Below are 23,685 nucleotides of genomic sequence, written 5' to 3' on the forward strand. Positions count from 1 at the left end.
AGCAGAGTTATGAATTGAGCTCCCAGGCTCATCTTTTGAAAATGTTGTGCAAGTTTCCTTTGAGGATGAGAACTGATAGGTCAGTTATAGAGTGATCACTTTGTGAAAAGCGTTCACCCACAGGTGATAGGATGTTTTTGTCTTTCATCATTATCCTGTGTGAGTTGATTCGAGAGCATAATGATTGTCTGGTCTCACCTACATAGTCATTATTAGTGCACTGGATGAGGTACACCACACATTGTGATAGGCATATGTAGGATCCATGGATCTTGAAAGGTGTGTTGTGTGGGGCATTGATCATTGTAGCAGTGGAGATCTGCCTGCAGGTTTTCCATCTGTTGTTCTGGCAGGATCTGGTACTGCTTTGAGTTGGTGTGTCTGCATACAAATAAATATAAACATTTTGCTTTATTATAAATATAAATTATTGAATTTCAGTGGGAGTTAGGTGCCTAACTGACATTTATGCCTTTGAATAAGAAAGTATTTAGGAGGAGAATTTCAATCACTGTATAAATAGAAATAGATATCATATGCTTGGGTGCTTGCTGCTTTCTTAATTAATTTCCCTGCCATTTAATGTTGTTGTACTGCCTCTTAATGATGCCTTGCTGAAGTTTGCTTGTTTTTGCCATGTCTGTCAAAATAAAAAGTTGATGGGATGGGGAAAATAACTAAAGTACCTTATAATGAGACACAACCCTTCTTCCAGTTCAACAAGAGACTTTCACACAGAGTTAAAGGGGGATAAATAGTCATATAAAATAACAATGCATGCAAATCGCTTTAAAGTTTTTCTGGGGATGTCGTTAATATTGTGTCTGTCACACAGGCAGCAGCCTGAGATACAATATGACAAGTCTGCAATTTAATATGCCATCTTATAACAGTAAATATTTATACTGGGCAAAGTTTACTGATTACAGAGAGACTGTCTTTTTTTTTTTTTTAAATAAGCATTTCTGTCAGTACACTACCAACTATGTTCCCCTCCTTAATTCTCACCTTCCCAGGTATTATCAAAACTGCTTTGCTCAACATGGACCGAGAAAACAGGGAGCAGTACCAAGTGGTCATCCAGGCCAAGGACATGGGTGGACAGATGGGTGGACTCTCTGGAACCACCACGGTGAACATCACACTGACTGACGTCAATGACAATCCACCACGATTCCCACAGAGTGCGGAACATGTTTGTTTCTTTGAAAGTCTTTAAGGAAGTCTAGATAGAAATTAATATTTTTTTCTCCCCAGTTATTTCTGCGGTCATGCGTATCAGGCTTCCACAGAGTGAGTGAGCAGTAGCTTGATACTAGTGCTTCACTTCAGTGGATGGAAAACATTTTTTGTAATGTTTTCACTGCTTTGCTAGAGTTAGTCTGAGATGAACATTACTAAACAGAAAGCATCCTTATTTTTTCTTCTCATTAAATGGTACTGCTGGGGACCTCCGATCACACTCTTTGTGTTAGCATGTGTCTGCAATTATTTTTCGAACAATTTCTGCTTTGTTCTAATGTCTGTGTTTTGAAATATACTCATTTAAATGAGTCAGATCTGTCCCTGGAGTAATTCCATTGAAATCAACATGTGCTTCAACATAGTGCTGTTTGAAATAGCACTATGTGAAAATGCACTAGGAAATGTTTAGCGTGCACCATCAGGGTCTACACGAACCAATTAATGTGCAAGATGGTAGTGCGCTTTAGCAATTACACCATGATAAAGCGCATTACCCATCTGTGTAGACAAGCCCTTAGAAGCAACAGTCCTTTGCATTATTGACTGATTCTGGGCGTAAACTGATTAAAAATCTCCCACACAATTTTTTTGCTTTATCTAACCCTTGCCATTTGAGCCAAGAACAGTAGCAGCTGTTTGAGATTCTAGATACTATCAGACAAATATGAAAGCTTTGACTGTTAAATCACCAAAAATGTTATTGAAAGCAACTTGTCATTTAGGTCCAAAGTCTGCCCTTGGCTGTGGGCCAACAGCTCCCATTTAAATTGGTGGACTTAAATTGAAATGTAAGTTACATTATATGTAACTCTCTGCCCCATAAAGTCTATTATACACCTTTGCGCATGAACATCTCTTATTGCCTGAATCAATGATGCATCAACACAATGCCAGCATTCCCCAAGTAACTTTTCTTTGGGGTGTTGGGAGCAGTTTGCAGTGCAGCACATTTGCGCTAAAGACTGTCCTAGATTTGGTTTTAATGTCATTATATCACACAGACTACTGGCAGTTCTCTATATTTTGGGCATCTTTTAACATCTAGAGGTTGTTTTTTCTTTTCCTATTTCATCTTCAGCTGGCCAAAAGGGACCCAAGATATTGTCTGACATCACTTGCAGGTAGAAAGAAAAAAAAAGTTCATGGTCATATTAGGGTCTTGTCAGGGAATCACTGACTTCTGTTGTTACGAAACTAAGACATGGGGTGAGGTTTATTTCTTGCTAAAGACCTGGAGATCAGCAACTTCTTAAATCTACTGATCAGAATATTGGTGCATCTATGTCTGGCAAGCAAATACAGCTTTTATATCCAGACTCCAAAATACCATGGTCCTGGCTGACCAAAACTGCTCTCTCATTTACTGTAGGTACATACCAGTTCAAAACACCTGAATCTGCTCCACCTGAATCACCGATTGGCAGGATAAAAGCGAATGATGCTGATGTGGGTGAAAACGCCGAGATCGAATACAGCATCACTGAAGGAGATGGATCAGACATGTTTGGGGTTATCACTGACAAGGACACACAGGAAGGAATTATAACAGTCAAAAAGGTACACATTTTAATAAACTTAATTCCAACTTTTAGAATCCTTTAAGAGCCTTACATAATGTACATCTAATTTGTCATACAGTTGACATTGTTCAGTAATTTACACATTATTTATTAGGAATCTCCTCCAAATTCTCTGTACAAAGCCCTTTTACCAAATCAGTTAGGATTCCTTCCCCTTCCCATCCTCCCCAATCCTGTTCCCTCTTAGAACCACTTCATAAAACCTGCTTGCACAGACTTTGAATGGGAAGGAACAGCATTTAGCCCATAAAGAGGGACAGGTCTGAGAGAAAGTTCTACTGCCTCAGAAGATTCATCGCAAAGGCTGGAGAAGTGCCCTTCAGCTGTGCTTTTTGTCCCTAATGTGAGTAAAAAAATAATAAAAAAAAAGATTTGCTCTACTTATTAGGAAAGTGCTAGGTTAGTCAACAGAAATAATCAGTGTCCCTGTACCATTTTGCCTATTTAAATTACCTTTGACCTCTCAGAAGGTGTGGAATTATATATGCTCTAGTAAATCAAAGCACACAATTTATTGATGTACATTTTCCATATAATGTAATTAATAAACCCATTAGTGTACATTCACTTTAAAAAAAAAATCACTGTGCCTTATTAGATCAGAATGTGCATCATCTAATAGATTGCACTTTGGCTGTTGGAAAGGATTTGGATAATCTTGTTAATAGTGAGTTATCAAGCAAGCGTGATAAGGTTACAGATATCAACTTCCATTAGTTCAAGTTTAGTCAACATGAAACAGACATTGTGTGGATTTTCAAAACATACACTTTGCTTGTTGATATCAGTACGACACCCGTCATTACTTGTTCCTTAAGAAACGCCTTGTAGGGTATGATCATTGACATCAGTCTAATTCTGTTCATGTTCCTGTCTGCTTCTAACAGCAACTTTGTTCCTGTTAGTCATGTTCAACAAAACGAAAAAAAAAAAAAATGGGGTGACTACTCTCTGCCTATGTTACTATAAGTATGTGTGTATGTGCACAATCCCCCAAATGTTGTTTCTTCTGTATTTTTAAGAGGGTATTAGAACTGTATGATGTAGTCATAACCTATCATAGCATGCTACTCTATTTGATGAGTCACCCTAAATCACTTTTGACACCACATGACACAATGTTACATTTCAGTAATGGGCAGCCAATATTTTAGCACAGGGCTCTCACAAAGACTTTTCCCCTGAGCCTGTGGTACTTAGGGAGCAGGGACAGGATGGGAAAGACAGTAAATGTGTTGAGGCAGTTCCAGAGTGAGGAATTTGTTTTCCAATAATTATGTCTCATAACGAGAACGGTCCAAGGAGGCAAATTCATTTGGCAAAAAGGTGTATGTTAAGTGCACTCTTCCTGACAAATATTAAGGGCTAGATTCTCAGCTAGTGTAAATCAGCATTACTCTGTTGCTTCCACTGATTACTCCTGTTGATTTCAATGGAACTACACCTATTTATGCCAGCTGAGAATCTGAATCTTAGATAGTACGTGCTTCAGGGCAAGACTGTGTCTACTCCCAGCTTCTAACACAATGTGCCACAACCTGACTGGGGCTTTTGGGAGCTACCACAATAAAAAAATATTGAGGTATAACTATATGCAGTGCAGTATTATTATCATGTTATAACTTATTTTCTGGTGGCAGCACTCAGAGGTCCCAGTCAGGATCATGGCTCCCTTCTGTTGGGTCTTATACAAACATACAGGAAGACACAGTCACTGCTGCAAAGAGCTTAATTTGAAAAGGGGCGTGCGTAGGAGAGACAGAGAGAGACCATTAATCAGACGTGAGACTCGGGGCATCCTCCTGGAATTGATTTGAAAATACCTGTGACAGCTGGCTCAATCTAGTACGATACCAGTGTTTTGTATTGGCTCAGCATAAGTTTGTATGAGTCTCAGGCATAGTATGCCTCTCTGGCCCGTGAGGTTTTTGTAGTTCACTCCAGAAGTAGCAGGGAGTAAAAACCCCATACCATTCCCTAGTAATAGATTATTAAGAAGGGGGGTCCATTAGCTCTCCAAGCCGCCTTCAGTACATCATCAGTTCATTCGGTACATCAAAATGCTGCCTGAAGTGGCTTTAAATGGTCGGCCCCCAGAAACATCTCATTATTTTTTGTGTTGTTTTGTTACATGACTCTTATTTATTTTCCAAGGCTTTGGATTTTGAAAAGAAAAAGCTGTATACTCTGAAAGTGGAGGCTACCAACACTCATGTGGATCCCCGATTCCTCTACTTGGGGCCATTCAAGGACTCCACTACAGTCAGAATTCTGGTGGAGGATGTGGATGAGCCCCCGGTGTTCAGCAGACCAGCGTACATACTAGAAGTGAAAGAAGATGTGCCCATAAACAGTATTATAGGAACTGTAACAGCCCAGGACCCTGATGTTGCAAAAAATCCTGTCAAGTAAGCATAGACTATTTCAGCTCACCTCTACTACTCTACTTTATATTTGTTTCTATTTGAACATCTGCATGCAAAAAAAATTCCCTTTTAATATTGAAGTGTATGTTCTATACTGTATATGGTATAAACATATACACATGTACACATTGTACATACATGAGTGTGTGTGCATGCTCATTACATATAACTTGATTTGCATTTCACTTGCTTTTGTAACTACTCACTACTCCTTAGGCATTAGCTACATTAACTAACAAGAAGAGAATCTTAAAGAATACCACAGTTACATTTTCTAGTTGCAGAAAGGCAAAACTGAATAGTTCCGGTACACTATGGGTACAAACTCAGATTCACACACACAGTCACAGAATGTGAGCTCATTTATATTAGTGCAATTCCATTCACTTCAGTGAAGTTATTCACTGGTGTAAGCAAGTTTACAATCAGCCCCACAGACGTTGTAAATTATGTAAGTCACTAGGCAATTAATTTTTAGAGGAAATTTTGAAATTCAGAGTCATTAAAGTTGAGCCCCTGTTTTTCATGAACTAGCAAGTGATATGAGCAAGAACACAACTACAGTGTAGTTTAGTCTATGAAGGTCTTTCTAAGAAAAGTGATCAAAAAGTGTTGTTGTTTTTTTAAATGTATGAGACTCTTCTTTTACACTGAACAGGAGAAGAATCTTACAATGTGACACCCTCTTGTTAATGCATTATAACAGGTCACCAGTCCGAATGGGACATGGAAAATATGCAGTGTAGTTACATGCAATAGCAAGGTACATTGCCACCAGCATTTAAAATACAGGTGCATCTTGATTTTATAGCAGTCATTGTTGGGAGCACTCAAAGCTTTCCTAAAGCAGGGGGTGCGGGAAATACAAAGGAGAAAAGGGAGTTTGATAAAATCTGAGGTCATAAAATTAAGGTTTATGGGTAATACACTGCACTTCTACAAAGTACCATCCATCGACACATCTCAAAGTGCTGTTAAAACATTAATAAGTTTCAACCCACCTTGTGAGATAGTTTCCTCATCAGTAAAATGGAGATATTTACCTAAGGCAAAAAAGATTGTAAGATCTTTTGGTTCTGTGTTTGTACAGCACCTAGCACAAGGGGATCCTGGTTTGTGTTGGAGTCCCTAGGTGCTACTGCAATACAGATAAATAATAATAAGTAAAATAATAATCCTGTGTCTGAGGCTGATTCCTACACTTTTGTTTTAGCCTCCCAAACAATCTTTCTGTCATATGACAAATTTTACATAAGAATGGCCATACTGGGTCAGACCAATGGTCCATCTAGCCCAGTATCCTGTCTTAAGACAGTGGCCACTGCCAGATGCTTCAGAGAGAGTGAACATAGCAGGGCAATTATCGAGTGATCAAGCCCCTGTCATCAAGTCCGAGCATCTGGAAGTCAGAGGCTTAGGGACACCCAGAACATGGAATTACATCCCTGGCCATCTTAGCTAATAGCCATTGATGGACCTATCCTCCATGAAACTATCTAATTCTTTTTTGAACCCACTTATACTTTTGGCCTTCACAACATCCCTTGGCAATGAGTTCCACAGATTGACTGTGCATTGTGTGAAGAAGTACTTCCTTATGTTTGTTTTAAACTCTCTTACTATTAATTTAATTGGGTGACCCCCTGGTTCTTGTGTTACATGAGGGGGTAAATAACAATTATCTTATTCACTTTCTCCACACCAGTCATGATTTTATAGATCACTATCATATCCCACCTTAGTTCTCTCTTTTTCAAGCTGAACAGTCACAGTTTTTTAATCTCTCCTCATATGGAAGCTGTTCCATACCCCATATCATATTTGTTACCCTTCTCGGTACCTTTTACAATTCTAATATATCTTTCTTTTTTTCCTGAATTTTGTCCAAGGAGAATAAAATGACAAAGTAAAAGAAGAAAAAAATATAAATTTACTAGAGAAAAAAATCTCTCATCAGCACAACCTCATGATGAAAGAATGGTACCGCATAGGCTGTTTGTCCTCTATCGCCATGTTGTGCCATGGCCTCTAGTGCCATGTTGGCAGATGCAATTTTTTTTTTAAATAAAGGTTTTATTTTGTTTTTACAAAATCTTACAGTATACAAGTTTCCAGAAGACTAGAGTGTAACTATCTAATCTGCCTGTTGTAAGGGGCAGCACACGCTTGTGCTGCTCCTGGAGGAACCCTGTGAGAAAATAAACTTCACTGTGTCTATACCTGGCACAGTGTATGTTCTCCAGCATGTCAGCACACAGACATGCTGGCTCGTGGAAGGCCCCACCCAGTCCCCATCTCCTCCAATCATCTCTCACCCAGTGGCACAGGAGGGGCAGGGAATGTAGTGCCTCTGTGGATCCTGCTTCCTGTATGTTAAAAGCTGTACACAAGACGCCACATGCAGCACACACCAACAAGTTTTTTTTGCCCTTCAAAAACCAGGAACTATGCTGTATAGTTTTGAGCCCTATCTACCTTATGTATAAGTATCTATCTATAACACATTCTTGTAACACCATGGTATGAGTAATCTGCATAAGGAGGTATCAGACACCTCCTTTCTTCCTTGTACAGCCATGCAAGCCAGGCCATGATTTGCCCCAGAAAGATCAGATGGGACAGAGCCCATACAAAGGGAATTGACTCATACCAGCAGAGGATCTGACTCACTAATACTGCGTGCAAACATAACAATGGATTGAAAACATCAAAGGGAAATATTTATATTTACAGGGCAGTCCAAGGTGGTTGCTATTATTTAGACGAAACAGCATTTAATTTGCATGGTGAGGGAAATCCCCTTATTTGAGAACAGAGTAATAAAAATCAATTAACATCTTATTGATTTGTCCAAAATGAAAACCAAAGGAGGAAAAAGAGAGAAACGAGGAAGAGATTGAGACACTGGAAGGAAGTGACAGGGGAACAGGAAGAAGAGCAAGGGGAAAGAGGAAACCAAGGAACCACTAGCCTATGAGATGTGGGCCTGCCAATAAATTGTGATCCTAATGGGGCTTTTATGGTGCCGGTATCTTGTGGGATCTCCCAGGATGTTGGTGAACAGTATGAGGTTCCATATTCTTGACAGGGTGATTTTTTTTTCCATGACAAGTGTAGATGCTAAATCTGACTTCCACTTTGAGCTTGGGGGAGGATGCAATTAGACTGTATGTGTATGATTTGTCACTTACTTGTCAATTGCCCTTGACAGTCAGAAATAAAATCTTAAGACACTTGACGTTACAGTGAAAACCTTCTATTTTTTCCCACTTAAGTGCAGATTTTTCCTTTTTAAATAAAATGAGCCCTAACTCAGTTATCTGAAAGACCCTTTCATCTTCCATTACAGAATCCTTCATAATATCATTATGAAAATGCATTATGAAAAATTCACACACACATCCCTTCCTGACCCACAAATCTGTTTGACTTGTGCTTGCATTAGACAGCAAGCTGCTGAGTATCAGAAGACAATGAAGCAAAAGAAGACTAAGAAGTGAACTTTGCAGAAATATTTGCCATAGCCAGAAATAAACTGATCACCATGTACACAATATCCGTGGAACCACATTTCATCAGTCTAGACCTGACCAATAGGTCTCCTAGCTGCAGAACAACATTAAGAAAGGACAAAATTGTACAATTAATGTATGCACGGATATACAAATGCTGATACACAGCCAATATCACTAGAGTGTTAAATAACACTCCACCATCCAGTTGTTAGTGAAAATGTGTTGTTTGCACAATGCTGACATTCAGAGTAAACAGATAATATGCTGAACCTCTGAATTCTTCCCATGTAAAAAAATAAATTGTGCTGCTTCTGGCATTATCAGATCCTTCTTTAAATCTCTAGTTGAGTTTTTTGCTATTGTAACTCCTCAGAGGCATACTGTAGTTCATCATTTATTGGAACTGCCTCCCTGCTGTGGCTGATTTATCTAAAGTATCCCAGATGAAAATAATCTGCAAATAAATGCAAGACTTTATTTTGTTTGTGTATTTTACTGACAACTTACTTGCATGTACTGGCTTCTCTCTCCTTCCCCTTCCCCCCTTATAGTTATGTTTAAGGGCACAGTGGAATATACATACATTCATTAACTTTCTAGCTTGTCAATTACCCAGGGTTTGAAGGGTATAAAGTCCTGAAATCTGACATATACGCACCAGTAATTTCATTAAAGAAATGTAAAAACAAGTTTGATGTTGTCTGCTTAATTCATAGTAGGCTATGATCCATAAATTAGAATCACCACCAATTCCACATAATTAGCAGTCCTTGATCAAAAGAGACCCAGGATTATATAAACTGAGACAGAAATGACAGTCTAGCTTATTAAAAGCATCCTTCTAGGTCAGGGTTAATGGTATAATTAGAATACAATTGTAACTGCACTGATCTTGTATGTATTTTCGCTTGAATATGAAGAAATAAAATTAGTATTTCATCAAGACACTGTTCTCTATTATTGCTTTATTGAGTTCAACATCCTGCTGTACAAATGACCTAATGTGCATAGAGACTTGTGACAGCTCATATTTTGAAATAATAAATATTAATATATTGAAGGAAGCCTCAATGGTATGGCTGTGATAAACTCAGAAAAGCTCAAGAATTGGATACAAAAGGTTTCTCCATTGTTCCCAGACACTGTTATCACATGTAGGGCTAAATCCTGGGAGTTTTGCTAGAGTAAGGACTACAATCTCAGTGTCCCACAACACTAAAGCCCCAATTGGGCAAGGTATTTAAGAACATGCCAAACTTTAAGCATGAGTAATTGTGGGGGGTGAGGTAGGAAATAAATGCACTGCAAACTGCTTAAAGCTAGGCACATGCTTAAGAATCTTGCTGAACCAGCGCCATGTTACTAGAGCTGGTAAGAAAAGGGAGTTTCTATTCTGCGTGAAATTCCAATCTTTTGAAATTTCTTTTATCCCAAATCAGCATGAAAGAGTCAACATTTTCTGAGGGATGGAAATTCTGAATCTCTGGGGGAAGTAAACTTCACCAGCCATAACTTACTTCCCTCAACATGCTGGCTCAACTAGGCTCTGCCCACTCCCCACTTCTACCCACCCAGCCGCACAGGAGATACGACGATGGCTGCTCTCCTTGGATTTTGATGACCTGTGATGCAAGTAGCCCACACAGGAGAGTAAGGAAGCACTTTAGACCTCTTCACTCACCTGCACAGGCATATAGGTCAGCTCATGACTGAGTCCAGAGCAGGAGCAGAATAATAGTCTAGTTCTGCCATAGTTATATGAGCAGAGTTTTTTCACCACATCTTTGTTCTGTGGCAATTTCATTTTAACAAGAGATGGACCTGAGCAGCAACATTTGGATCTGGATGTCAGAACTCCCTCACAGGAATCAGGGACATTCATCTCCAAGGCTTAAATTCAGCTCAGTATGAAAACGGAGAGAGACTAGATAAGAAATTCAAATCCATATTCAGATTCTGAATGCTCCCAAAGTTCAGTGGTGTTCAGATCCATCTGTAGATATTACCAAGGAAACAAGTTGGATTATCCTTTAATGTGCTAGAACATACATTTACATGGCATTTACCATGGAATGAATCATCAACTACACTAATCTCTGTATCTTTTTGTTATTGTTTTTTTTTAACCAATACAATTTTGGGAGGGAGTGAAGGCAAAAATTGCACCCCAGCTGACAAATTTTGTATCAAAAGTGATTTGAAACAGTTGAGATATCAAACTATGAAAAGAGGGATTTATAATGGGAAAGCCAATTAAGCCTTAAAATAAATGAATGTCATATCTTTCAAGATACAGACTCCACGTTTCTCACTAAAAGGCAAACCTTTGATGCTTCTCAGAAGTATGTAAATTCTACAGTAATTCATTTATTCAGTGACAATGCCCCACCTTCTAAATCAAACCCTCCAATATGTCATTATCCAACAGCTCAGAACAGACTCTTTGTATGAATATATCAAGATGCCGAAGTCTGCACTGAAAACAAAAAGGCAGCTCATTTACTAGGTATTTGATGTCTAGTCTTAGGAAACAGTTTCAAAACAGAAATTAAAGTAAAGGCATTTTTTCTAACCATGGTCTCTGTATTTTCAGATATTCCGTAGATCGGCACACTGATATGGACAGAGTATTCAACATCAATTCCGGAAATGGTTCAATATTTACTTCAAAACCCCTTGACCGGGAAACATTGCTATGGCACAACATTACAGTAATAGCAGCAGAGATCAGTAAGTCAAACCTAAATACAACCACTGTCCCCTGATGTAATGAATTTAGCCTTCTAGCTGAGTGTGTGTAAACCACGGCTGGGAAGATGTCAGGCTGTATGGATGGGCCCGCTCGATACTAATCAAGCAAGGGAAAGTTCTGAAAAAGATGCTCTGCACTTCCTTTTCTTTTTCCTAGGATTACAGCTTATGAAGAGACAACTTCTGTATCTGAACAGGCGAAAAGTTAATGCTTATGTGTTTCTGAATCAACCTGCCTGGAAAAATGCTCGTAGCCATTCTTTAATTACAGTAGGATTTGCCGACTTCTGAAAAATTGTATACAGCAAACAAGATAGTAGGAAAATAGTCCACACAGTGCGGCCAAAATCAATTCTGTAGCATAGCCTGGGAATTTTCAAGTGAGCCAAAAGGTCCCCAAATCCCATTAACATGCAATGAAAATTAGGCAACTAACTCCCCTAGGCACCTTTGAAATTCCCATCCATAGATACTAACCCATTCCATTATTTTAGGCCCAGACGAAGGGAGTCTCTCTCTGTGATGACACCATGTGTGTTAATTGTTTTGCGAGCTAGACAGCCAGAGAGGTAGACCGGGTCTGTGTGAGACAGGCAGTCTCAATAAAAACATCCCCTTGATACTAATATTTTAATTACATGTCTCCTTTCTGTCCTGAGGTATGCTGCAAATGCTGGCATCAGTGGGTGCACAGTCTATTTATTTCTGTGGAGTTGCATACCCTTATGCTAGGGCTGGATTTGATTGAAGCACGATGGAATAGATGGATCACTGGCTGTATAAATGTACAAAAGTTTGGATGCTGTTGGGAAGCTTCAGAACACTTCTTTTTTAACTTGGTATAAAGCAACTGTAGGCCCTACTTTCTCATATATTGTACATAAGTAGATATATAGCTGAAAATAACCTATGTGCAAGCCGGGCTACAAGGCCAGACTAGCTCTTTCAAAGATGGGCAAGCTTTATAGTTTCTTAGCCCGGCCCCCACTAAAGCCATTCGGCAATTGGAGTTAGTTGTGGACTATTCCATCAAATTGCAGATGCATTTCATTGAACTAAATAAAGCTAAATGAAGCTAAAGAAATATTGAGACAAATTAAGAGTAAGCAAGTACATTCCCACTGAAGTGTACTCCCTTCACATTAATTACCAGTACATTTGTAAACTCATAAAGAGAAGCACTTTACAATGGTGAGTATAGTTATCCTCATTTTACAGAGGGGGGAAACCATGGAGATACAGAATGGTTATGGCCAACATTTTCTAAAATATCTAGTAAGTTTGGGTGCCTCAGTTTTTGGGTGTTCCCCTGGAAACACTTTGACCCAGATCTTCAAAAGGTATTTAGGCACCTAATTCCAATTTAAATCAATGGAAGTTAGGTACCTATATACTTCTGAGGATCTGGGCCTTTGGGCCTCTTGTTCACAGATGCACAGCACCTCCAACTCTAAGTGAAGTTAATCGGAGCTTCAGATGCTTCCAATTCACTGTCACTGGACCATACTGCCTCCCTAGTGAAATTCAGAGGGTGGTTTAAATCTTTACATTTAAAATTGGGAAAGGTACATATTGCACTGCAGAAGACACTCGACAACCAGAATCAGATAAATTTTAGGATTTCAGTCTGTGGATTGACAGAAGCTACATCCAAAACTAAGGAGATGTGTTAACATTATGTACCAAGATCCATACAGTAGCACTTTTTGCTGGACAGTCTAATAACAATTAAGTGATTGTGAACAAGAAGTTAAGCATCTCTTATTCATTAATGTAAAAGGGTTTGGAAGGAGAAAAGAAAGAGCAGTGAAGCTTGAAGATTGTATAAGTACATTGGATCTACATACCTGTTATATCTCTCTGAAGAAAAAAAGTGAGAGAGAGAGACTTGGAATTATATATTTTTCATGGAAGTTCTCCTAGTTACTATATTGTTGTTTTGAAATTTTTTTAGACTCCGAGCCAGCTAGAAATAAATAAAAAGGTGTAGTTACTTGTACAAAGCAGCATGCAGAATAAGTATAATTAAGCTTGATAGGAAAACCCTCGCACATATTTGAGTGAATTCCTAGAAAATACATATAGGCGTGAAACCTTCATAGCCATGAAAACTAAACTTAGCAGCTGGGATTTTGCCCATTATAAAGATTCAAAATTTGTATCTACCTTTTAGTGTAGATTTCAGCTTGGTCTATATTATTCTTAGACTCTTAGTATTATTTTACACATGGGATCAATTTAGACCAATGGCCCAAATTAAAAAATGCTTTATATCCAATTCAATCATATTCACTTCAATGCAACTGTAGAGGTTTAAAGCACAATATTTGGCCCAAACCACTAAGTTCTTTAATACAGTACAGAGCAGACAGTTCCAATTTTGTGAATATAAAGTAATAAAATAATAGGTGAGTATTAAAACCAAATTCTACCAAAAACACTCCAGTGAATTCATTTAGATATATAAAAGGCTCGAGAATTGCTGTATTTTATTCATCTGTTTTATTACAATATTTTTGCCTTTGACCCTCGTTTAAGATTCATTAATAATCTGTAGAATCAGTATTATGGAGGGTATGGTTCTTTGGAGCAATTTAAACCAATCCAGGAAATGGAGAAATCCCAATAAAATAAATGACAAACTGTATTTGCAGATTTTTATTTTGGTTGTGATGATGCTCTCACTAAAACAAAGGGGGTTTTTGTTTGTTTGTTTGTTTTTTAACTCAAAATACCAAATTCATTGCTTGCTTTTATTTTTATATCATTGAAGTTGATTTTGATTTATGAGAATTTTCCAAATTGCTTCTTTTTTATGAAGTAAACAGTATTTCCATAAAAATTTTAAATTCAAGAATTTTTTTAAAAAGAGTACATCACTCTTGCTGCTTTATACAGCTCCTATGAGAGAAGTAAGCAATGGACTACATAGGGTTTATATTCCTCAGTTGATGTGTTTTAGTGTCAACTCTGGAATAGCAGCAAACAAAGATCAATCCACAAAAGGTCAGAAAGCATCTGTCATTACAACAGTTGGTGTTTATGTAGCATTTTATATGAAAGCACTTTATAAACATTAGACCCATTCCCACCACCCACTTCTCATCCAAGTAATTTATCCACATATAGGACCTGCTCCTGCAAACATTTACACATATGCAAATATTAATAAAGATATGAGGAGTGGCCCCACAATTAGTCCCATTGACATCAATAGATTGCATGAACATGAATAAAATTGCCATGTATAAATAAAGACTTGACTTATTCAGGCCCTATTCTATCCTTTTCTTCCCCAGCACTGAGTCCTATGCGCACTATACAGCTTTTCCTTTCTTTCTATTTTTATCATTACAGACAACCCAAAACAAAGCAGCCGGGTCCCTGTGTTCATTAAGGTTCTGGATGTAAATGACAATGCCCCAGAATTTGCTATGTTTTACGAGACCTTCGTCTGTGAAAATGCAAAGGCAGAACAGGTGTGTTGATTGTTTGCACTCCATAATAAAAAAAAAACCTATTAAAAATGAATTCTGTTTAGGCATTACTCTTGCGTCACCTCATCAGGAGGTGTGCTTTGTGTTGCCACAAGCTGTCACCGTGCAAAATTAAATTAAACAGTGACTGTGTCATATCTGATTATATTTAGCATTCTTGTACCTGAAGTGACAGTGTGTTTTACATAGTTAAATGTGGTTGCTTCTTGTAGTGTGTCGTGCTAGCTACAATTCAGTTCCGTCTCTCTTCCCTTGAATATGGGACTCTGCATCTGTATGTCCGGGTGCTTCCATCATCTCTCTTGAAGAACGGTTACAGGTCTGAACAAAAGTCCTGCCTTGTAAATTAGCTGCAGGCTGCCACATTGCTCTAGTTCCTAGTTCACATTGCTCTGCAAGACCTGTTGCTTGATGGTTCAAAACAGCAGATATCCCAGAGGATTCAGCCACACAACTCCTGTTTAAAATTAATAGGATTTGTGTGGTTAAATAGCCTAGTCAGCTTTGTTATCTCAGCCTTCGTTTCTGCAGCTTGTTCCCACTGGGGATTTCCCACCTATTTGGGATGGCACCAATCCATGCAGTCCCCAGAACTCCGCAGAATTCTCAAGCCACTGCCCAAAGTCATTAAGTTATTGGGCTGAAGGGCTGCAGCATGACAGCTTGGTGACACACACACACAGGCCCAATTTTCATTCATGGTAAGGCCCCTCTGGCTGCATCAAGGGCCTTAAAGCGGAAGAAAATTATATCTATCCCCTTTTTAAGACAATTTAACAGTTCTAGAGCCGACTGCCTTAATGTAAATGAGAATCAAGCCCACAGTCATCGAAGGGTAATTTTGCTGTTATCATTTCAGCTGATACAGACCCTAAGTGCAGTTGATAAAGATGATTCTTTCAGTGGACACCAGTTTTCATTCTCCTTGGCTCCAGAAGCAACCAGTGGCTCAAACTTTACAATCCAGGACAACAGAGGTGAATTCCTAGGAAGACTTTATTTTGTTATTTATTCTTTGTTTTTTTCAGCACTCAGTTGAGAACTCCTGTACCATTTGCTTTGTGTTTTCAGACAACACAGCAGGGATCTTCACCAGAAAAACCAGATATAACCGACATGAAATGAGTACTTATCTCCTGCCTGTGGTGATATCGGACAGTGACTACCCAGTCCAGAGCAGTACTGAAACAGTCACAATCCGAGTGTGCGCCTGTGACCGTCGGGGGAAGATGCAGTCTTGTAATGCAGAAGCCCTAATCCATCCAACTGGCCTTAGCACAGGGGCTTTGATTGCCATTCTTCTCTGCATCATTATATTGCTAGGTAATAGACCCACATGAGTTTCTTTCTTGGGGGAGTGACAGGGTTGCTGGAAGGAAGAGGGGGCATTACACATAAAAGACACATTGGAGAGATCTCTCCTGCATTATTCTGTAACAAAGGAGAAGTCTATAAAATCAGTCCCTAGTGTGTGGAAGACACTCCCAGATCACAATTCTCCACTCACATAGGCAGCAGCATTTTACACCCACTTTGGGCAGATGCAAATGACTAAACAAGGTGCAAGGCAATATATACAAACCAAAGTCACCAGACGTGTCATGCTGCATTTACAGTGCTACGTTGCAGATTATGAGGCATGCTGAAGTTAGGGTGACCAGACAGCAAGTGTGAAAAATCGGGACGGGGGGGCGCACGGGAGGGAGGTTATAGGCGCCTATATAACACAAAGCCTCAAATATCAGGACTGGCCCTATAAAATCAGGACATCTGGTCACCCTAGCTGAAGTAGACACCTGTGGGGGTGCTGGAGAAGCATATTGAGTTGGGACAACTACAACACCCTTTAAAAGGTCTCTCCTTCCAGCTCTCCTTCCAGCACCCTAAGATACAAATGGCGTGGGGCCCTTTTGGGGTATGCAGCCCTCAGGGCAAGCTCCAGCCCCTCTCCCTTCCATTCTGGGTAGATGAGGACTGGTATTCTGGCTGCCCCCAGCAAAACAGTAGAGCTGGGAGAAAAAAAAAACTTCCCTCATACCCTTTCCTTTCCTTTCCTTGTACACGCCCATGCAAACCCAGTCTGGCCCTTAGCCTTTCGCTGCACTCAGTGGCCACTTTGGGAATATGAGGAATTTTGAAAATTGGTACGATTTGAAAAAGTTGATTCTTGGGGAGACATTGTCAGATGCTCTACCTACCTGCCCAGGGAAGTAAAGGGGGCATGAAGTACCCCCTCACTTGCATGAGCCAACTACCCATGTCCTGGAAATAGCATGGGACGGGACAGAAAAGGGGATAGAGCAGCCTCTGCAGTGTTGCAACCCCCACTCCTATGCATGTGGGCTGAAAATGGGCAGGGGCTGGTGGGAAGTAGGTGGCACCAGTGCTGGACCACCCCCTCTCCCCCAACCACACACACACACACACACACACACACACACATGCGCGCTGGGCGGCACAGCTGAATCACCTTAGCCAAGGAAGTAATCTGCTAATGATGTTTACCAGTAGCAAATGACTCCCTTCTGGAGCAAGAGGATGGGAGGAAACCCACAGACCACATAGTGGCTCCAGACATGCACTGCCCCTTACTCAGGGCAGATTGTTAAATGACAGTCTTGCCCTTAATTTGCAATTACAGTGGTTTTTTTATGTCATTACTTTTAAGGGTGGGAGCCCACTTAATATCAGCTCACGGAACAGGAAAAAATTGTCCTATGCTGCAAACCATTTTGCATACATTTAGTATAACTGTGCTCAGTAATATCAATCTGACATTAAACGATTTCCAGTTTAATGTCAATTGAAAATAATTGATTTCCTCCTCTCAGCAGCACTTTATGTCAATTATTGCGCATGTCACCATGCAGCATAAGCAGATTTTCCATTAACCAGACTATATCATTTTCTATTTTCCATCTTGCTGCAGGGTTTGTAGGTGAAACATTACTCCAGGTGATGCAATGGCCTGGGCAGATCCAAACCACAATTTCAATGTTTATAGTAACTAAAGGTGCCTCCAGATTGGTGATTTTATTTGCAGCTTGAGAAAGCTCATATTACTTCCTAGAAACTCCCAGTTAATGTTGAAAATTGATTTGGATAGGATTGATTTGGATAGCTTGACTGTACTTTGATTTTTGCATCTAACTGGTCCTGAGATTTTTATTTGAAAGTTCAGCATAAAAGAAAATTCTTGGAGTATCAAGTACTTAGTATTAGTTATTGTTCATGAATTTATCATTCTGCTATCCCTTTGTGGAGTAACATTGTTGTTAGCAGGATGCCCCAACAATAATTACATGCATAAAATACAAAGAAGCAAGACCACATTATCCCGCTCTTCTGAAATGAAAGCCAGTGGAATTTCTGAATCCCATTAAAAAACTGACCTTGTTTTTCAAATCCTTCATGACTTTCTCTAGACTACCTCACAGACCTGCATTGCCTCTTTCATCAAACATCAGCCTTCCACATAGTCTCTTAGATTGTATATTCTATAGGACAGGAGCTGTCCTTCAGGCGGTGTTTCTATGGCACATACAGAGGGGCCCCCCAAGTGGATTAGGATCTCCACGGGCTACCATAATATAAATAATAAGTCATCATCATCATGTGTGAGAACCTGCAATTCCTGTCATCTAGACCAGTGTCCATCACCACCACTTCTCCCAGCTTCATCAACTAACCCATTTCTTTTCAAATCATAGCTGACGCTATCCTCTGTTACCCAAGCAGCAAAGACATAACAGCGATTTTTAAAAAATGGGAATTTGCACCTGTTCTGTGGATAGAGTTGCCACTGACTTTGGTGGGAGTTTAGCACAGGGGCTGCAGGAGCAGACACTGGTACTATGTCCTTTAGCTATGTAAAGAATCTTGGAATACAGCTGGCCCGAGAGATGATCTACAAAATAAGGACTGAATCCCTGAAATGCTTGCATACACTATTGGGAGTCAATAAATGGTTTCAGGGCCAGGCCCAGAAGACTGTATGGAGAAGTATTTCATAGAGCTGGGCAAAAATTTTCAGCAGAATTTTTTTTCAGCTGTTTCAGTGACAGCAAAACATTTCACAAATTCATGTTGATTTCACTGAACTGTTCATTTATTAAAAGATAAATTAAAAAACTAACATTTTGTTCTAACATTTTCTGACACGTTTTGATTTTTCAATTCAAAATGACCATTTACAAATTTCCTTTAATTCTGTTTTTTAAAAAATTAAACACCTTAAAAAAAAAAAGCTTGAAATCAAAAAGTTTAATTTGGCGTTGAATGAAACATTTGATCCAAAACAATTTATTTTATTTTTTGATTTGCTGAAATTAAAAATGGTTCTGTTCAAACCCAAATGATTATTTCCCAATTTTTCAGAAGTACCAACAACCTGAAAAATCTGTTATTTGAACAGATCACTATGAGCACTGTAGCAAGAACCATCTTTCTGTAGTATGTTTGTACAGGACCTAACACAATGGGGCCCTGGTCCATGATAGCATCCTAGAATACAAATAAGAAGAATACCAGTGCCACATTGTTGCTGTTGATAGGTTTTCAGTGATAAACATTCATATGTCATTTTAAAAAAATGAAAAGTAGAGTCAAGCTAAGTAAGTAAAGTTTGGCTTCACAAGGTAATAGGAAAGTTTGTCTTAGGCCCCACTGCCGCACTGAGTTCTGTGCAAATGGACCTCTGTGCTGCCACAGAACTGCAATAATGCTAGTGAGATAGTGCACAGAGATTGTTGCCGTATCAAGGCCTTCGGCACAAACCAAAAAAAGATTATACACCTAAGCATTAAAAAGTGGAAAAGGGGTCTGAGAAATTATGTGGGGTTTTTTGGTGATTAAATAATAATAAAAAAAAATACCTGTTCTCTGGGTACAGAGCCACAGCTCATGTAAATCGTCAACGTTCCATGAAGTCAACAGAGCTATGACTATTTACGCTAGCTGAGGATCTTCCCCTTGTTCTGCACTTCTTTCCAGGAAAAGAAAAAAAAAAAAACTACTGAAACAAATAGTTTTGATATGCAGCTTTGCTAACCTTTCATCACACCCCAATAGATACAAGCCTTCTCCTTGGAGCAAGTTTTGCAGCATTTTAGGTGTTCAGCCTAATTTGCACTCTCTATTACAATATTTTTGGGGAGGGGTTTGCCTTGAGACTAGGCTGGCAATTTCAAAGGAGCAAAGCTGCTACACAACTAAGGGAAAATGCAACCACTGACAAAATATAGCTCTTCCTGCTAGCTTGAAATCCTTTCTTCTAATATTTTATTTATCCCACTCTCAACTCCCAGAGTGATCACAGGCAACAATCAGAAACCCCCCAAATTCCGGTTTGCAATTTTGCAGTGCAACTTCTGAAAGTTAGAGTTCAAGCAGCACAATATTTCTTTCTGGCTTTAATTGGGTGCCAAATTAACTCTCCCACCCGCACCCCCGTCTCTCCATTTTATTTTTGTTTCCAGTTACAGTGGTGCTGTTTGCAGCTCTGAAACGGCAGCGGAAGAAAGAACCTTTGATAATTTCCAAAGAGGACATCAGAGACAACATTGTCAGTTACAATGATGAAGGTGGTGGAGAGGAAGACACCCAGGCTTTTGATATTGGCACACTGAGAAATCCTGAAGCCATAGAAGACAATAAATTACGCAGAGACATTGTGCCAGAAGCACTTTTTATGCCGCGCCGGACTCCAGCGGTACGAGATAACACCGATGTCAGAGATTTCATTAACCAAAGGTTAAAGGAAAATGATACCGATCCTACCGCGCCCCCATATGACTCGTTAGCGACCTACGCGTATGAAGGTAATGGCTCTGTGGCAGAATCCCTCAGCTCCTTAGAGTCGGTGACTACGGATGGAGATCAGGACTACGATTACCTCAGTGACTGGGGTCCTCGATTTAAAAAGCTGGCGGATATGTACGGCAGCGTGGACAGTGATAAAGACTCTTAATATGTTGCCTTTGTTGATTTCCAGGAACAGCATTGAGATATGTGAAGTAGCTATTTCTTTCTATTTATCCATGGCTCTGTGATAGGGCTCTCTATTCTATCGGTTCCAGTTGTCTAATGACTGCAGTCTGTGTGGATCAAATGTCAGAAAACTTTTTTCTAGTATAATTTTATGAGCTTCCAAGAGGCAATTTTTTTTTTAATGCATCCACTTTACCAAGCCAGTCTTACAGGCACAGTGGTAGGGGAGGGAAACAGGAATGGAGGGAAGCAATATTTGTACTTGTTCTGCTTATATTGTAAATTGGAGTATATTACTGTTCCAGCTCACTTAATCTTCTTACTGTATTCAGATTATTCAGCTCAGATGATTGCTCTGTCCATTTTGTATTGCACATCCTAATGTACTGAGGTATTATGGTTTAACCTAAATATTATAGTAAAAAGTAGTGGGGAGGAATTTATTATAAAATTAGAATCAGCTGACAAGGCTATAAGACAACATGAGAGTAAATTTATTCTTGAATTTAAAGATGTCTAATTGCCATTTAACTATAAATATTTTTTGTTGAACCTGCCATTGGCCCCCAAAGCATAAAATCATACCAACTCCATGTATATAATTCCCTGTGGACCACTATATCTGTATCCCTCTTATCCAACATTCACAGAGAGATGTGTGTGGTCTGTAGCTCTGAGCACAGAATTGCTAAGTACTATCCCAGTTCTAATACTGACTCACTTTGTAACATTGGGCAAATCACCTAATCACCTTGGATTAGACTGTGGTTTTGAAACAAGACTTGAGCAAGGAGCAGAATGTAGTTGTGCTGTATCCTATGTCTAGTATAGATCACTTCTTCCAGGCACACCAGCTCAGTGTGTAGGGAGGCCGAGTGAGGCTCCACCCATTTCTCTGCTTCTGCCCATCCACACACAGAAGGGGAGTAGCAACTTTAAGAAGGCTACCATCTTCCTTGTGACATGGATAGCGAGTGAAAAGAAGAAAGGGGGTACCTTGCACCCTTTACTCCCTTGCAGGGGTGCATAAAATGGGTCACATTCTGACTCTGTCTCAGTTTTACCATCTGTAAAATAGGAAAATAATGCCTACTTCACAGGGATGTTGCAAGGGGTAGCGAGAGTTTGAAAATTGCTTTGAAGGAGGAAAGTGCTAAACTCTCATCCTAGTAAGTCATTTCTAATGGTTTTTGTAATTTTTAATTTTTTTTTTTTTTTTTTTTGGTGAGGATTTGAGCCCCGAATGCACAAGTAAATGAGAAATGTTCATCATTCTGGTTACTAGAACCAGGAGGGTTTTAGAACACTGTCTTTACAAATGCATCAACCAGAATTGTTATAGGTTTCCATTACACCAAGAGGTGGCGTTTTAAACATGAATCTTTCAGTTTGTTTCCTTAATTTCCTTGCCAAACCTGCCATTTTTGCCCAAGCCAGAACAGTGGTGCCATAGGACTCAGTACGGGCCAGTGTCTCTTCTTTACAACTCACATGCATGAGGCAAAAGTGATCAGCAATGTATCAGAATGACAAGAGGAATATGTCACTGATTACGTTTCAGATCCAGCCATTTGAAATAAATAGATTATTGCAGCTTTTAAGGTCATAGCCTTATGACACCTTATCAGGAAAGAGTGAAGTTTCTCTTTATACATCATATACAACCATTCTCATTCATTCAATATAAATAGAATAATTTACATAGAATAATTTTATGTGATCTGTTGCAGTTGCTAGGTATTTGTGTTCTTTCCTGGAAACCATAAAGAAACCAGTTTAAACACGAGTCAGTAGCTCCAACTTACCCTTTCCAATAATACAAGGATAAGACAAACATTAAAAGGCAGCAAACTAAAAGGGATTAAAAAAATATTTTACCATATTTTATACCATCTGCGGAACTCATTGCTACAGGATAGTAAGACAAAGGGTTTAGTAAGATTCCAAAAAGGATTAGACATTTACAAGCATAATATGTGCTTAGAAAAACTAGGATTCAATGTAAAGGGCTATCAATCTTTGTGTGTTCAGGGCATAAACTAGCATCAGGAAGGCATCTCCTCCCCGTTGCTTAATTCCCAATTGTGCAGTGCTGGACAACTAGACCCTTTAGAAAAATCCCACTAAATGCCTACGTGCATCTTTAAGCACCAAACATCTTTACAAATCTGTCCCTTTATGTCTTCCTTTCAATAGTCTGGCAGTAACCATTGTCTGAGGCAGAAGAGCAAGTTAGATGTTTACTGGTCTGTTCTAGTGTAGTGTGTTTCCTATTTTCTTATCATTTCAGATGTTTTGGTTTTTTTTAATTAATGATACTTAGTAGCAGTTCAGGCTAGAATTTTGCATTTTATTGACCAATGGTTTTATCTGGTCAGGAACATGACATAGTGAGTGTACAGAGAATGCGCCACACAAGCCTGTTGTGTAAATATATATAAAAGTATGCAATCTACTGACACCAAAATTATGGTGACAAACTGAATAGCAAGTAAATTCCTGTAAGAAATTCTCATGAGGCAATTGCATCATTACTCACGTCTGAATTATTCTTTTATCCATCCAGCTTATAAGTGCTGATTTTTCCACAAATGAGACTCATTTACCATCATTCACACATAACAAGAAGGGTCCAATTCAGTCGTGTCTTCTTCCTCTATAGCTCCACAAAGTGCAATTAAAA

The 23,685-nt window shown here is 39.2% G+C and overlaps 1 protein-coding gene across 2 annotated transcripts in view; it reads left to right on the forward strand.

Annotated features, from left to right (window-relative positions):
* The window catches only part of LOC101939056 (cadherin-6), a 114,858-nt gene extending 93,300 nt beyond the window's left edge, over positions 1–21,558 (forward strand). For both annotated transcript variants that reach the window (XM_005286443.5, XM_065584791.1), the window contains exons 5-12: positions 1,017–1,184; positions 2,615–2,802; positions 4,980–5,233; positions 11,360–11,496; positions 14,875–14,996; positions 15,874–15,991; positions 16,086–16,337; positions 20,492–21,558. In XM_005286443.5, the coding sequence (XP_005286500.2) occupies positions 1,017–1,184; positions 2,615–2,802; positions 4,980–5,233; positions 11,360–11,496; positions 14,875–14,996; positions 15,874–15,991; positions 16,086–16,337; positions 20,492–20,982 (1,730 nt within the window). In that variant the 3' untranslated portion in view covers positions 20,983–21,558. The remainder of the gene's footprint in view (positions 1–1,016; positions 1,185–2,614; positions 2,803–4,979; positions 5,234–11,359; positions 11,497–14,874; positions 14,997–15,873; positions 15,992–16,085; positions 16,338–20,491) is intronic.
* Positions 21,559–23,685: the final 2,127 nt, after the last annotated feature.

This window comes from Chrysemys picta, chromosome 2 (genome assembly GCF_011386835.1).
Source record: "Chrysemys picta bellii isolate R12L10 chromosome 2, ASM1138683v2, whole genome shotgun sequence".
NCBI classification, from domain to species: Eukaryota; Metazoa; Chordata; order Testudines; family Emydidae; genus Chrysemys; species Chrysemys picta.